The sequence below is a fragment of the Solanum pennellii genome, chromosome 12, assembly GCF_001406875.1.
Source record: "Solanum pennellii chromosome 12, SPENNV200".
NCBI classification, from domain to species: Eukaryota; Viridiplantae; Streptophyta; class Magnoliopsida; order Solanales; family Solanaceae; genus Solanum; species Solanum pennellii.
Genome location: NC_028648.1, coordinates 56,656,104 through 56,672,446, shown reverse-complemented (window position 1 = coordinate 56,672,446; position 16,343 = coordinate 56,656,104). Strand labels below are relative to the sequence as shown.

Sequence of the window (16,343 nt, the reverse complement as noted above, 5' to 3'; positions counted from 1 at the left end):
CGCTCCCCAATAAAAATTGAGTGTAAACAACACTATAACAGTCATCCTAAAGTCTTTAGATTCTATACTGATGTGATGGAACATCCTAAATTTGATGCAATCATGAATAAGGCGGGGGGGGGGGGAGTACTGAGTGTACAATGAAGCAGATATGGAGGAAATTTAAGAACTTCTAATATCAAAGTAAGGAAATGAATGCATATATAGCCTCATATAAACAGAAGTTAAATGCTTTGAGGGAACAATTAGATATCTTACAAACAAACCTGCAAACAAGCAACTTGGATCACAGCATCATAAAGCAGGAGAAGAAAATCTTAATAGATATTGAGAAGTGGAGTAATATTGAGGAGCTTGCAATCAGAAAAAAAAAACTAAAGCAATATGGATAGGTCATGGAGACTCCAATACCAGATACTTTCGTGCTCAGCGGAAGATTAGAACCAGTCACAATACCATATCCTCTATATTTACTAAAGAAGGAAACAAGCTGACAGACCCTAAATTAATAGAAGAAGAGTTTATTTCTGTCTTCAAAGGGCTGATGGGGACTAGAGCATCTACATTGTCATGTTTAAATACAAAGGTGATTAGAGGTGAAGGTTGTCTATCCATAGCCTATCCTTTATCTCTTTATATTGGCTATAGAATACTTAAAAAGAAAACTCAACCAATTACTTGAAATGGAGATTTCAACTATTATCCCAGATGTGAAAGAATGAAAATTATACATATTTGTTGATGATTTGCAGGACTGACATTGTACCTATCAAATTAATGCATGATGCTTTCATAAAGTTCTTTAATGCATCTGAATAACAAGTAAATAATGATAAAAGTTTTATATATATTATTGGAGTAAGTAATCAAACAAAGTAGGACATTGTAGAAGCATTGGGATTCAGTGTGGGTACTTATCCATTTAGGTACCTTAGTGTACCCTTATCCTCAAAGAAATTGATTGTTGTTGCTTATTTATCACTCATTGAGAAGATCACAGGCAAAATTATTTGTTGGCCTGTCAAGTTATTGTCACATGCCGGAAAAATGCAATTAATTAAAGTAGTGTTGTTTAGGGTTCAAGCTTATTGGGCACAAACTTTTCTCATCCCTAAGAAGGTTATGAAAACAGTTGAGCAACTTTGTCGAATATTTTTGTGTGCAGGTACAGTGACAGTATTCAAGAAAGCTTTGGTGCACAACTATTATATCAAGAAGGGTGATATTACTCAAGTTCAAATCCTAAAAATGCTTTATGGGTGGTGAGAAAGGTATTGAAAGATACATACCACCTGACCACTAGACTACAAAGCCATGGAACATTACATCAACAAGTTGGAGATTTTTAGTAGGGAGGGAAATTTTCAATCCATAAAATATATGTCAACTTAATGTCGGTTCATCCTAAAGTAACTTGGAAACATCTTCCTATGCATCCAAAGATACATCCTAGATACAAGTTTATTTTATGGATGGATATACAGAAGCAACTGACAACGGTTGAGAGATTGCAAAAGTGTGGCATTAAGGTTCCTCCTGATTGTGTCTTCTGTGGGCAACACCTAAAAACATTTGCACATTTGTTCTTTGAATGTGTTGTAACCAGGATGATATGGGGAGATTATTACATTGGCTAGGGTATAACAGACAAATATAAGATTAGGAGAATGGAGTGATGTGGATGAGGCAAATTGAAAAAAAGAAGATGTGGTCAAGTTGAGATAACTAACTGCAAGTTTGTAATGACTGTGCACAAGGTATAACAAGTTAGAAATTTCATTCGATTCCAACAAAAGCCTTTTTTTCTCCGAATTGATCGTTAAGGACATAGTGATACACATACATATAAGAAGAAAAATATAGCATGGAGGAAGTGTATACAGAGATTTAACACATTACCCCATTTGAATGTTATGCTTTTTGCTATAAATGAAAATTCTAATTTTACCAAAAAATAATAATAAATAAAATAAAATTGTTCTTTACAATTTTGAAATGTTACACACTTCTAAAATATTTAAAAGCATAATAAATGAGTATTTAATTAGTATTTGATTAAATGGCTTTTTTAATTGAATATAATATAATTACTTGACAGTACACATAATTGTAAACATTATAATTTTGTATATATTCAATCTTTTTCTTTGAAATATTTTATTCTTTCTTTTAACTTTTTTATTTTTTCTCTTTTATTAATTTCTTATTATTCACTTTTAATTAATTTGAAAAAAATTATGTGTATTTTTTAGAAATATAATATTAGACTTTTTTGAAAGTGTCCTTTTTTTTTAGTTTTATCAATGTTTTGATTTCTTTCATTTTTTTTAATTATTTAAAATACAAGACATTAAGAATTGAATTTAAAGGAAAAAAAAACATAATAAATAAATAAAAAACAACAATCCATCTTTTTAATTATATGTCTACTAAATTTGCGATAACATGTGCTGAGCACGGGCCAACATGATTACATAACATGTTAGAAGGGTGTTCCATATTTTCAACACTTGAAAATTAAAATTTTACAACTCAACAGAGAATATAATCACACATATGCATAACAAATATATAATCATTACTTCCTCATACTATAATCTAATAAAGAAATTTATAATGGGCGGGGAAATAACATTTCAATAGTATCCAGAAGAAATGACTGAACGATTCGATATGTTATGATTTGTATTACAATCTCTTTGACAGTGAATCAAAAAATAAAAATGAAACCTTTGAATTACAACGCACCAATCCTTAGATGGTTAGATGTCAGAGGGAGCCCAAAATAGATAGACCACTCTGCAAATTTGTGTGTCAAAGGTTGCAAAAAATTTTGCATTTGTATTGTGGGTTTACAACTAAAGGAATGATTCTTAAGATTCACCAACATGGTGGTGGCTGCATTAGAGGAATTAGCTTGATAGAATGTGTAATATTTGTTTGGAATGATTTGCTCTGTACTTATAGTTGAATGTATTGTGGGTTTACAACTAAAGTACTTATAGTTGAATGGGCAAAATATGACCAAATAAGATTGAAAAAATATAAAAAATTATAGGTGTTATTGCTAACATCCAGATCTTCACAGTAACTTTCTGTTTTTTGTCCTATTTGTGGAGGATGAAAAAGACCTGAAGAGTGCATAAGAATCAAATACACAATTCAATTACCTAATGATCAACTAAACTCGCAACTGAAATTTATCACTATACTAGTCCAGCACGATAAGAAGTCTTAAAAGATTACATTATAAAAATCAGAAGTGCTAAAACAAGAAGCATTGAGAAATTTTAAAAATTTTATATAGTGAGGAACGGTAAAAAAAACTATAAAAAAAAGTACGTAGTTACATGTGACATAAAAGAAAAAAAGAAAAAAAATGGGTCGTATTGTCACCAATCATACCCAAATTATTTTTGATAATTTTTCATTGTACACCAGATCTATCTCAACTGATAGTAGAATATCTGAGAATAAAAATTCAGCATTATTTCCACGACATTTGTATCAGAATGGTGTTCTTCTTCCCGAGCTTTGAAGTGAACTAAAGTTCAATGCAAACGTAATTCCTAATTAATAAATCACAAAAAAATAAAGCAGAAGACAAAAATATCTGTGTTATAGAAGGTAAAGTTAAAAAAATAAATTGATACTTGCACAAAGAGACAAAAAATGGAGGAACTTGAATTTTCAATTATTGCATCAATTAGTCAAAAAGAAATACCAAGAGAATAGAGGGGCCTTGAGGAGACGACGATGAAGAAATAAGAAAACCAACTCCTTCAAATATTAACTTAACCTCTTGATAATTCAAATCATTATTTTGCAATTAATTTGCAAAAAACAATACTACTCCATTATGTTGTTCCACAATAAACCAACAGTAACAAACTTCTATATCTGTAGAAACAAAAAGAAGTAAAAGAAGCACATATATTTTCTTCTTTAAGAACTCCATAAAAAAAATATTATCTAGAAGAAACTCGTCGCATTGATAAATATAAGAGAAATAATATTTCTACGTCCATTATATAAAACAAGACAGATCAAGGAAATAAAATATACATGAAAGCAAATGAAAATTATTTTAAAAGCCATTCTTTATCATAATGATGTATTGCTTAATAATATTGTCTAGTAATTGTAAATAATATAACTATTGAGATGTTGAATGATATGCAAGTCATAACACTGCGGTGTGAAAAAGAAAAAGAAACAAAATCTATTTTAATTATTCTATGCATATAATCAAACATCTTAGTTGCATAAAAATTGCACTGACATCATGAATTTTCCATCAATTTGAAGACCACTCTTTGCTTTAGGTACAATCAATAAAAGAAGAAATCCATTAGTTAGAAAATATATAAGGCAATATGGTTTATGAGGAGTTCAAAAGAAAAACACCTATAAGGATATTATTCTTGGAGATTATATGACTTTCTAAGTGTCTTAAAGTTGTGGTTTACTGATTTTAATTATAACTTGATTAACATATGGTCATCACATTATTGTGTCGTAATTGTCCGCAAGAACATTACAGTAAATTTTTTTTAGGTACAATTATATGCAAAGATTAAAATTTAAAACATAACTTGCCTCATTATATTAACTTTAAAATAGAAAAAGTATCAACATTTTCATTTCACAATGTTGTGTCATTTACCAAAGTCAAGAACACAAGGTTGTAACTGATTGCTAGGGAAAAATACATTTAGTTTGTAATCACTTTCAGCGAGCGAAAGAGAATATATTTTCAAATCTACTAATCTAAGTAAGGCTAAAAAGTTTGCTAGTTTATTCCCTTACAGAAAATTGTGGCGTACCCAAAGTCATTCTAGTGTAGAGAGCCTGCAATTCCGCCATTACAGTGCTATAGGCATATACAACTTTGCTAAATCCAATAACGCAATTACCATACGAGTCTCTAATAACACCATTAATTTCACCCATGTGTTTTGTGTGGACAAAAGTCTCATCCGTATTTAACTTGAATACATTAGGGGCCAGGGGAAACCAGCGGACTAGGATTTGATAATGAGTAATTGGTCATGAAAATGAACTCTTTAGCTCTCATGAGAGTGAGGGGAAGAGAGATAGTAGGAGTAAACAAAGTGTTGGATGGAAAACCTGTTGATTACGTTGCAAACAAATATGTCATAGCACAAAGGGGTAGAAGTCTTTCCATTTCAGAGTTGATGTGTCACGAAGGGGAACATCAAGGTCATGAACATTTTGCAGCCAATGAGTTGCAGTGTTGATAATATGGTGCATATTCAATCCTATGTCTAGCAAAAATTTCCTAACCGTAAAACAATCTAAGAGGATATGGCGAACTGATTTAGTTGAGAACATTCCATTCAATTAAAAGGATCAATAACGGATGTCCTTAGTGTGATTTTTTAGTGTAATAGAATTGGCCTTAGTAACAATGTTATTAGGAATGACTATATATAGAGAGTTTTCTCCAGATTCGCTTGTCTCATTTCCAAATTTTGGATACCTTAAGAGTATACTCATTGCATTGTGAGGTTCCATGAATAAGGTTACGAAGGGAAGGAGTATGGGGATCCAACTATGGTTCCATTGGTCTATGATTTTTCCGGTGCTCGCTGCCCAAGCTAACCCTTGCGCACACAGTTTCCCTCCTTTCAAAATATTTTGTCAAGTAAAAGAAAATGCTGAAATTGAGATTTTAGAATTATATTTATTAAGGAGCATACTGGTCCACATGGAGTTGGGATTGGTGAGAAGTCTCCACGAGACACTTGCAACGATGGTGAGGTTTTTATCAATAACTTTTGAGAGGCCAAGCCCGCTTTTGTGTTTGGGCATTCCAACTAATATAGTGTAATTTATATCTTTTGGGTAGTAGATCCCCTAAGGAAATATCTTTGAATCTTGCAATTTCCTTACAAATATGATTATACGTTTGATGACATGCTTATATTTGGTACAAGTTTAAATATTTTCAATCGTACCAAATTATTTTTGTCTATTGATTTTGATATGAAAGATCTGGTGAAGTAAATATGATTTTGGAAGTTAAGGTAATAAGGAGTAAAGATGGTATAATATTGTCAAAAGAACATTATGTGCAAAGACTTTTTAAATATTTTTGAATGTTTTGAGGTGACACTTGTAGTCATTCCTTATGATGCTAACTCTAAATTGAAAAAATAATTATTAACCTAGTTGCTCAGTCTAAATATGCTCAAATTATTGAAAGTCCATTGTATTTGATGAATTTTACTAGGCATGATGTTGTGTGTTGATTGGTTAGATATATTGACAATTCCAATAATGAGCATTGATATGCAATAAATAGAGTGATAAAATATTTCAGAGAAACATGAATTATGGTATACATGTATAGTGAATTTCCTTTTACTTTAGAAGGATATTATGATGCATCCTGGATCTCTGATTCATATGAGACTAAATCGAATACTGGATATGTGTTTACCTTAGGTGGTGATGCAATATCCTGAAAATCATCTAAATAGGTGATCATTACTAGATTGATTATGGAGTTAGAGTTTGTAACTCTGTAGTTGGTTGGTTCTGAGACTAAATGGCTAAGAAATTTCTTAGTGAATATTCCTTTAATAAAGGATGAATTTCCAGATGATTCCTTCAATAAAGAATGTATTATTGATCCCTTCGATGAAGGATGAATTTATTGATCCCTTCGATGGATGATGAATTGATGATCTCTTTGATGAAGGATGAATTGTTGATCCCCTTGATAAAGGATGAATTGTTTATTTCTTTGATAAAGGATAAATTGTCTCATGAGTTTATACACTGGAATTGTGAAGCCGCAATTGCTATTGCGAAGAATAAATCTTACAATTGTAACAGTAGACAGATGAAATTGAGGCATGATGTCGTTAAACAGCTGCTAAAAGATGAAATAATTGCAATTGATTATGTGAAGTCAGATTGAATTCGGCTGATTCACTGACGAATTTCGTGGGAAGAAAATTAATTCTTCAGACCTCAATAGAAATGAGGTTAAGGCCAATTGATAGCAAATAAAAATGGTAACACAACCTATGTGATTGGAGATCCCATGAAGTAGGTTCATATGGGTAATAACAAGTCAACACTACTCTACTACTAAAAATAGGGATGAGTTATTAGCTCTTAATGAATTCATAGTCCTAATCAAGGAAGGTGTATTTAAAACAGTGTACACTTGATGAATTCACCTATATGAGAAGTGGAGTGTGACCGCTCCTATGAGACTTTGACCTAATCTCTAGAGCTCTCATGAATACCAGGCACACGCATGACCTATTAGCGCAAAACCGCGTTAAACAACAAAATTACTATGGTCAAAATGTGTTTGGTCAAGTCTCTGACTTACAATTAGATTTATTTGGTTCATAGAAATATTATATTTCACCAGTAATTCTGTAAATTAAATTTTATCAAGCTAAGTTTGGTTCATAATCCGGAAGACACCAAACCTACTGCATTTTGTCCTGAAAATCCAGCAAGTTATAGTTTTATAAAAAACTTTTGAAATAAGTGGGGAATTGTAAAAAAGTATTTTTATTTCAAAAGATTATTTTATTAAATGTATTAACAAAGTCAAATAATTAAATTACTTTGGAGTTATTTCTCGGAGAAATGGCAATTACTTTTATTATGGCATGAGTTTCCATCTCTTTGACAACTCTCTATACATACTTCATTTTTGCATATAAGTATTTGGACAAATAGCCACTTGTCATGGTGTCATTTTCCCCCTTTCCCCATAAATACTATTCCTTCTTCTTTAGAAAAAGTGAGCAGAGAAATACATTTTTCTATTGTACTCACTCTCTCGTTTTCTCTTTTCTAATTGGGTTTATTTTTAATTAATATTTATTTTTATATTTCTCCTAACAACTTGCTCGTGTTAATTAATTTGCTGAATCCTGTTACTTCTATTTAAGATAAGAAAGTGCTTATTTAATTGTGGGAAAATATTTTACACCGTTGCAATAATTTTTTAGGACAATGCCCAGTACGACTCAAGTATTAATTTTATGTATTGTTATTATATATTATTTTAAGAATTTTTATCTTATTTTCAGGACTATTATTTTGTTAAATAATAAAGCTATTTGTTGATATTATTGCGAAATTTCCTTTATTTTGCCCAACAATCTAAGAAACTATGGCATATATAATGTGTCCTGAAACTACTGATGGTATTGGTGATATTTATGTTGTTGCTACCCTGACTGGTACTGTTCAAGTCATTCTGCCCGAGGTTTACAGTAAAGAAAATTACAGGTATGTAAATAGATTTGGTTACAAATTCAATGCTAATAAAATAACCTACATGAAAAATACACTTCAATGCAAAAGAATGTTGAAAAGAAACGACAATTTCGCTAAGCTAAAAATAAATTTGGCTGAAACGGATGATATGATTACTGCGGTCATTTCATAACTAAATGTTATGACAAATGTGGGAAACTGAGTGATAGACTCTGGTGCTACTAGGTACATTTGTATAAAGAAAAAAGATTTTGTGTCATACACCCAAGCTGAGAAAGGAGAAGATATTGTTTATCTTGGTGACTCAAGGACAACTAAAGTTCTTGAAAAAGGAAAAATTCTTCTCAAGTTCACATCTGGTAAAACTTTCGCATTGAGTGATGTTTTACATGTTCCTAATATCCAAATTGATTTGATTTTTGTGGGATTATTAGGAAAAGGTGGAATGAAGGTTTATTTTGAAGGTAATAATGTCATATTAAATAAAAATAACATTTTTCTGGGTAATGAATTTTGTAACTATGGCTTATTTGTGCTAAATATTTGTGATAATTTTAGTTAATCTGCTTTCGTTTATATGATTGTGCCTATTGTTTATGGCATGGTAGATTAGGACATGTTAATATGTCATATATTAGAAATAGTATAAATTATAGGAACCACATATTATAAATATAAAATAACGTTTAATCCCTTTTAGTTTTGTATTTACCAAAAATCCCTTAAAAATGTAGTTTGCGGGATACATCTTGAGAAGCACGGGATACATTAGTTTTGATACATCTGAATTGGCAGCTGTTGCGGTTAATTAGGAACAAATATTATAAATTTTGTTATTAATAACTATAATCACGTAATTTACGCTCGACAGCTTGCATAATTGATTGACAAATTTCAATTTCAAATTAGAGTAGCTTCATAAAATGAAAATTAGTCCTGATAAAGTTGATCTCATTCTAAGAAGTCGAAAAAAACAGGTTAGAAGATGAATATCTCAATTTTGCTACAACATTTGGGAATTTGGGTAAGCGATGTTTATTAAGAAGGTTACAAGGTTGATGAAGTTGTCGTTGGACATTCCATTTCATTAGTGAATTTGAAAGCGTTGATTTTATCAGAGCTTGAGATCGACACTGTTACAAAAGATATTGAAATCCGATACATTGTTGAGGGAAACTCATATCCATTGAAAATCAAGAACGCCATGGGTGTGAAACTTTATTTGGAAGTAAAAAAAATGCGCTTGGAATCGGCATGTATCCGCTTTGTATTGATACAACTGATAAAATTGTTGGGGAGATACGTAATTTTGATTGTTCATCCGGAGAAGTTGTATGCGTGGAAGGTACCCAAAGAGATACTGAAGCTCTTGGTCTGGTCGAATAGAGAATTTGTGACATTTATTATATTCTTAAATTCTACGAATTACATAACTGATTCCAATAGTACCGATGTGAAGACGGGACAGTTGTATAATGATAAAGGAACACTCATTGTTGTAATGGCTAAATATAAAATAAAGAACACTTTTGAGTGAAAAGATCGGATAAAAAAAGGTATTGGAATGCTTTCTCTCTAATTTGATTGTTTTTCTCTAATACAGTTCTATTTATATTGTGTGTGATACATAAGTATAATTAGTATATATTTCGTTGTGATAATTTTGTCAGTGATTGATGAGTATTGAAATTTGAGTTACATGTGTATTGATAAATGTCATTATGTGATACACAAAAATTTGGACAAAAAATGGTTGTGTTCTTTATTATGTCAGATACGTTAGTTATTAACAACTTTAATATTGCTTTTGTTATATGAATTAATCCAATTAAAAATTTGGACAACTATGTGTTGGTTTTCTTCAGTGATCAATGTGGATGGACTTTAAAGTCTTCTTGCAGAAAAAAATCTGATGTATTCAAAGTGAGATATTTCAATAGTGAACATACATATCCGATGCGGGATAGGATACTAACAAAAGTACAAGCAACAATTGGATTTATTAGTGGTGTGACTGCCCCTAAATTGGTAAATCATAAACGAATTCATACCCCTCAAGATGTAATTGAAGATATTCGAGAATTATATGGGGTTGAGATATCATACCAGTAAGCATGGCGTGCTAGGAAACGTGCACTAGAAATGCTCAAGAGTAAGCCATCAGAAGGATATAAGCAGATGCCGAGATACATATGGATGCTAAATAAAGTGTATCCAAATTCATATATAAGGATGCAAAAGACATAACATAATAAATTCATGTATCTTTTCATAGCCCTAAGACCGTTGATAAGAGGGTTCGACTACTGCAGGCCTGTAGGTGTAGTGGACGTTGCACATCTTGGCGGGGCTTACAAGGGTACTTTTGTATCAGCGAGCACACTCGATGGTGCAGGTATGTTTGTTGTAATACTGATGTAATGTAAAACTTGTTTTATATTTATAGTTAATGTATCTTAGTGTAAACACTGTGTATCATGAAGTTAAATGTGTGCTTCTTTGTAATTAGGTTGCATATTGCCATTAGCATATGGTGTTGTAGACACTGAAAATGACTGTTCGTGGACATGGTTCTTCGAACAGTTCAAAAATGCATTTGGCGAGCGTGAAAACATGTGTATTGTATCAGATAGAAATGAAAGTATCATGAATAGTGTAAGCATTGTGTACCCAAATGTACCTTATTGTGCATGCATATGGCATCTTTGGAAGAATGTATGTTAAAGTTTCAAAAGGAGTAAAAACACACTAAGTAATATATTTTACTCAATGGCAAAAGCATACAGAAAGGAAGATTTTGATAAATTAATGGCTAAGGTGGTGAAAGTTGATCATAGGGTGAAGGATTACCTTGAAGATGCTGGTTATGAGAAGTGGATAAGAGTTCATTCAATTGTAAACAGAGGTAGAATGATGACTTCGAACATCGCTGAGTGTATCAATGGATGCCTTGTCGATGCATGTAGGTTATCTATAATAGACTTCTTGGAGGAAGCTAGACTTCTATTTGGTAGTTGGAACTATAAAAAGAGAGAAACAGCGTCATATACAAAGGACACATTGGGCCAAAGATTTGAGGAGATATTGATTGTAAACGCATCTAAAAGTTCAAAGATGAAGGTATTTATCAATTTTCCTAAATTTCTGTTTTATGTACCAGAAACAAACTGATTTTCAATGATAATCATTGTTTGGGAAATGATATATAAATTGCATATTCCGTAATATATCACTAACTTCTTATATTTTTAGGTTGTTCCATCATCTGAATATATTTTCTCAGTTCATGAAGCCGGAAGAAGATACATTATATGTCTTGAGAGGAAAACTTGCACATGTGGAAGGTTTCAACATGATGAGATACCTTGCGGACACACAATTGCAGTTTTGAAGCAAAAGAATGTTATAAATTTGCACTCATATTGCTCTAATTACTACAAGCCTGATGCATTCGAAAAAACGTACGAGGTTGCAATGGTTCCAATGCCAGATAAGGAGGATTGGACCGTTTCAGACTATGTTTTAGATGAAATTGTCCGGCCACCTAGGTATAGAAGGTTGGCTGGACGACCAAGAAAGCGAAGAAAGAAAAATGCGGATGAGAAAATAACAGTGAACAATAATTCTTGAGGTCAATGTGGACAAGGACACAACAGGAGAACTTGTACTTTCTTCCCGAAAGAGAATTGAAATGATGTTTTAAAGTAGGACATTCGTGTTCATGGTACTTATATGTATTTTTTTCTTTAGTATTTGGACTAAATAAAGTGTATTGGTTACACAACTTATTTTGATGTTCAAATATATGCATTTGCTGATAATTTTGTGCCAAACTTAAACTTTTAATTTAATAAATAAAACTGAATGTATATACTGTGAAAATAATTATTGTGTAAATGAATAAAACATTGATTCGATACCATAATGACGATTTAAGTAAATTCAAGTGTCCCAAACTTGACTTTTTCAAGTGTGTATTATATGTATCGTGTATACTGCATTATGAGTTATAACTTTGATACATTATACTCAACAGTGGTGCCTTTCAATTTAATAGTATGTTGTGATTAGTTTGTTGACGTATATGATATATCATATACATTCATAAAATTCAATTGGCTAACACATAAATTTGTATATATATACATTAGAACTAATGTATCATAAATATCATTTTGTAAGTGAACGTTCAAAAATACTTAAACTCAGACAATAATGTATCATAAACATTAGAACTTATGTATCATATACGTCATTTTGTAAGTTAACTTTCAAAAATACTTAAACTCAAAGAATAATGATTGTGTACCTTAACGTTATAAATAAACAACTGTATCTAAAACAATACCTTGAAAATACATAATGTTAATAACTAACAAACTATTGTAATACAAATAAGTTTTTTGATAAACACAAAAGATAATTATCTTCAACACAAAACAACATAAAAACTTGTTCATGCTATCCCTACTAATTACTAATCTATGTTAACGAGATCATGTTCATTTGGTGTTGTGAATTGACCCTTAGGCTTTGGTGCATCGTCATTCTCACTTATGTATCCATCCTTAACCTTGTCGCTGTCGTATCTCCATAACAATGCTGCATATCTATTGCGTAAATCATTTGCAAGATGGCCATCAGTATCAGGTGGTATAACAAGTTGGTCACTCAAAAACTCTGCAAATGTAGCTACGTATAACCCGCAGTCCCTACAATAAAATACATAATATAAATTTGTAAAATAACTTACACATATATTGTAGTCCAAAATTTAAATACTTACAGGCTATCGTCTTCTTGTTGCATGATATCTTCAGCGTATTCAATGTTGAAAGGAATATGTGACTCTAAAAGTGTACCCGTTTGTTTGTCCTTGTATGCATCAAGTACTGGCCAGTTTGTCCGCTCAGTGTTTTCAAAGAAACCACTGTCAACGAGGTAAGAAGGTAGCATCCTTGACAGATTTTGTATCTCCGCAGAATATACACGTTTCCTTGTGCCCAAAGAAGAGTCATACACGCGTATCAACCTCTGATTCAATTCAACAACAGCTAACACCCAATGAAAATTTCCATCATAATTAATCGGAATATAAACATCGTCCACCAGATGCCATGGTAATCCAGCTGGTATTGAAAAGCCTTTCATGACGTTGATTATTGACCTCTCATGTACTGATACAGCTCTTGCACGATCAAAGTGTTCTTGGGTACTAATATCATCATCAACCTCATTGTTATAATACCTATCATGGGTATTGTTGATATGTGCACTGAACAAACAATTGACTGTTGTGTATCTGTATTGATCCATGCTTCGAAGTTTTGATTTTTTACGAAGGTAGTAAAAAATAACATCGATGTGCTACAAAAAAAATATAAACATAATTATACATTTGAAAAGAAAATTAATGAAAATAAAATACTAGACACTGAAAGTGATATATGGTATTGATATGTATATATAACATATTATACTAATGTATCATATACATTAGTATAAATATATATGATACATTTACATACACATGAAATTCATATATACATGTCAAATTACCTGATCAGTCCAGCAGTTTTTGGGTTGAGACATGACATAAAACCAATTCTTATTTGATGGAAATGCAACGACATAATCCATCATTTCAAAACCCAATGAAGATACTCTTGCTTTATACTTATCCTCTGATGATTTCCTGTAGTATTAAGCGTAAAGAAAAGATGTTATTCAAAAGTGTAACAATAGTTGCAATTTTAAAATTGAACAGATCCAGTAAAAGAATATAAAACTTACTTTTTTGAATGAGCTTTAAGAAGACCTGTAGTAACCCACTCAATAAACTCATCAATCAGATATGAAGGGGCTTGGTTTGTGATCTCACAGCCTTCAAATGGAAAAATTTAAACGAATTACATCAGTCATGACCGGCTTTTCTTTTTCACTTGACCCAAATGAAGTTAAATAAGGGGATTTGCAGTTTCTTGAAGGCATCCGGATACGTGCATGAGGAGTATTTATATCGCTTTGGACAACAATATATGTGATTGGAATATCAATTAGTAATTGACCGTTCGAAAGAAAACTTTGGCTGTCGGTTAACTCCTGTTGATTTGCATGAATAGGCAAACATCCTAGATCAGCAATAAGTGTATTCATGGTTTCTCGTGTATCGGGAGATATTGAATCACATGGTGTTGAATCCTATATGGTTTAAATTGATAATTAAATATGATTTGATAAACATATGATATTGAAACAATACATGAAGCATAAATTATTGATGTATCAAATATAACAGTATCTGGCACAGACTGATTGGTATTGTGTTGAACATTATATGAAACATCTTCATTCATTGTTCCTTCAAAGAAATGATGAGGCATTTGTGCTGATGGAGCATCCTGAATAAAAAACGTACTGATCAATTTATGATACCTTAAACAACAAATAATTATACACAAATGATTGTTAATGTATCAAGGACAGATAACATCAAACTACGAATTGTATATAGGAGACAAACAAATTTAAGTAGTCACATAACTATGTATCTTGCGATGGACAATATAACATACACACTAAATAAAAAAGTATAGTATCATACACAGGAACTTGAAAAAAAATCTACAAATGTGAACAGTAAAAATATGTATCATAATAATCCAAGTAAAATGCAATGTATCATAATAATCCAATTAAATTGTAATGTATCCTAATAATTCAATTAAACTGCAATGTATCATACCGGCACATTTTGATGTATCACTGCAAAGTTGATGAATACTAATAATCAAGTTACGCTGCTAAAATTACCTTCCTTTGTTTAGATGTTTCTGCAGTATGATGACTATTTGCATCTGGGGATTGAAGTTCTGAAACGTCCTTCATTACTTGATGATTCTTCAATGTATCTTCAGTCTGTATTTTTTAAACATGTTTTTTTAAGGAAAAATAAGTTAATGATAAATTATATAATTTTATATACACAATTAATATTGTAAAGTAAACCTGATCGTCCACATCAAAATCAGCAACACCAATATTTTAATAATTATTGGCAAATTCCATTTATATCGGAGAGGTTGCTTGGTGTCCATCATTGCCTTCTTTATCAGAATCTTCAACCATGTGCGGTGTAGACTTGCCGCCCATCTCTTTCATTAAATAAGTTTGTAACATAATGACCTATGAAAATTAAAACACACAACGAAAATACACATATACAATACATTACCTTTGGTTGTTGGCCGTCCTCCCTATTCCTAGAATTCATCACTTCAAAGTGATTTGCCTTTATCAAATTCACAAGATACTCAAATTTACTGTCAATCTATTAAAAAAAACTAACATTCAGTTTTATATTTATGAATAAACATTAAAAAAATTGATATTGTTACTTACGTATTCCTTCATATGTTGTTTCAGTTCTTCAATATCAAGATATACATACTTATATTTTGGGACTTGTGAAGAGACATGGACAGAAGATACATTAGCAGGCGGGGTAGGTTCTTCAGCTGGCATTGGGAATGACTGATTTAATGGCGGCCTTAACTACTCTGACAAAGGTTTCGACCCCTTTGTTTTATGTGTATCAAGATTCTTTCTCCTCTTGGGTTGTGGTGGAGATGATGTATCAGATACACGTGAGGATCTTCTCAATAAATGACCAGGGGGGCTTGTTGAAAAATACTCAAAACCTGACTTATCTTTAGTTTGCACTTTTTTGCAGCAACTGGTGTTGTGGATAGTTCAGTTCTATTGGCCTCTTGACTATCAGGTAAATCAAGGGCTTCCTCCTCATATGGCGTTGGTACAATATTTGAACAAGCATTCTGCAATTAAAATGGTTGAATGTTATAACAGTATTATGTATCATAAAAAAAATGTTATTTACAACAAAAATTATAAAGCTTATTGATAAACTGTTATTTGCGAATTTAAAATTAATGTTACCTCGGAGAAAATGCTGGACATGAACTTTTTATATTTTGGCTTTACAGCCACCACCGTCCAATTACATATCCTAGGAATACCATTCGCTACTTTAATAGCAAACTCTGGAC

The 16,343-nt window shown here is 31.6% G+C and overlaps 1 protein-coding gene and 1 pseudogene across 1 annotated transcript; one reads left to right on the top strand and one right to left on the bottom strand.

Annotated features, from left to right (window-relative positions):
• The first annotated feature begins 11,046 nt into the window (after window positions 1–11,046).
• LOC107006387 lies at window positions 11,047–11,907 on the top strand. Its single transcript, XM_015204952.1, has 2 exons — window positions 11,047–11,397; window positions 11,530–11,907. The coding sequence occupies exons 1-2, from the start codon at window positions 11,047–11,049 to the stop codon at window positions 11,905–11,907; spliced, it is 729 nt and encodes a 242-aa protein (XP_015060438.1).
• Window positions 11,908–13,916: 2,009 nt separating this feature from the next.
• On the bottom strand, window positions 13,917–15,801 carry LOC107006998 (annotated as a pseudogene).
• Between the last annotated feature and the right edge of the window lie 542 nt (window positions 15,802–16,343).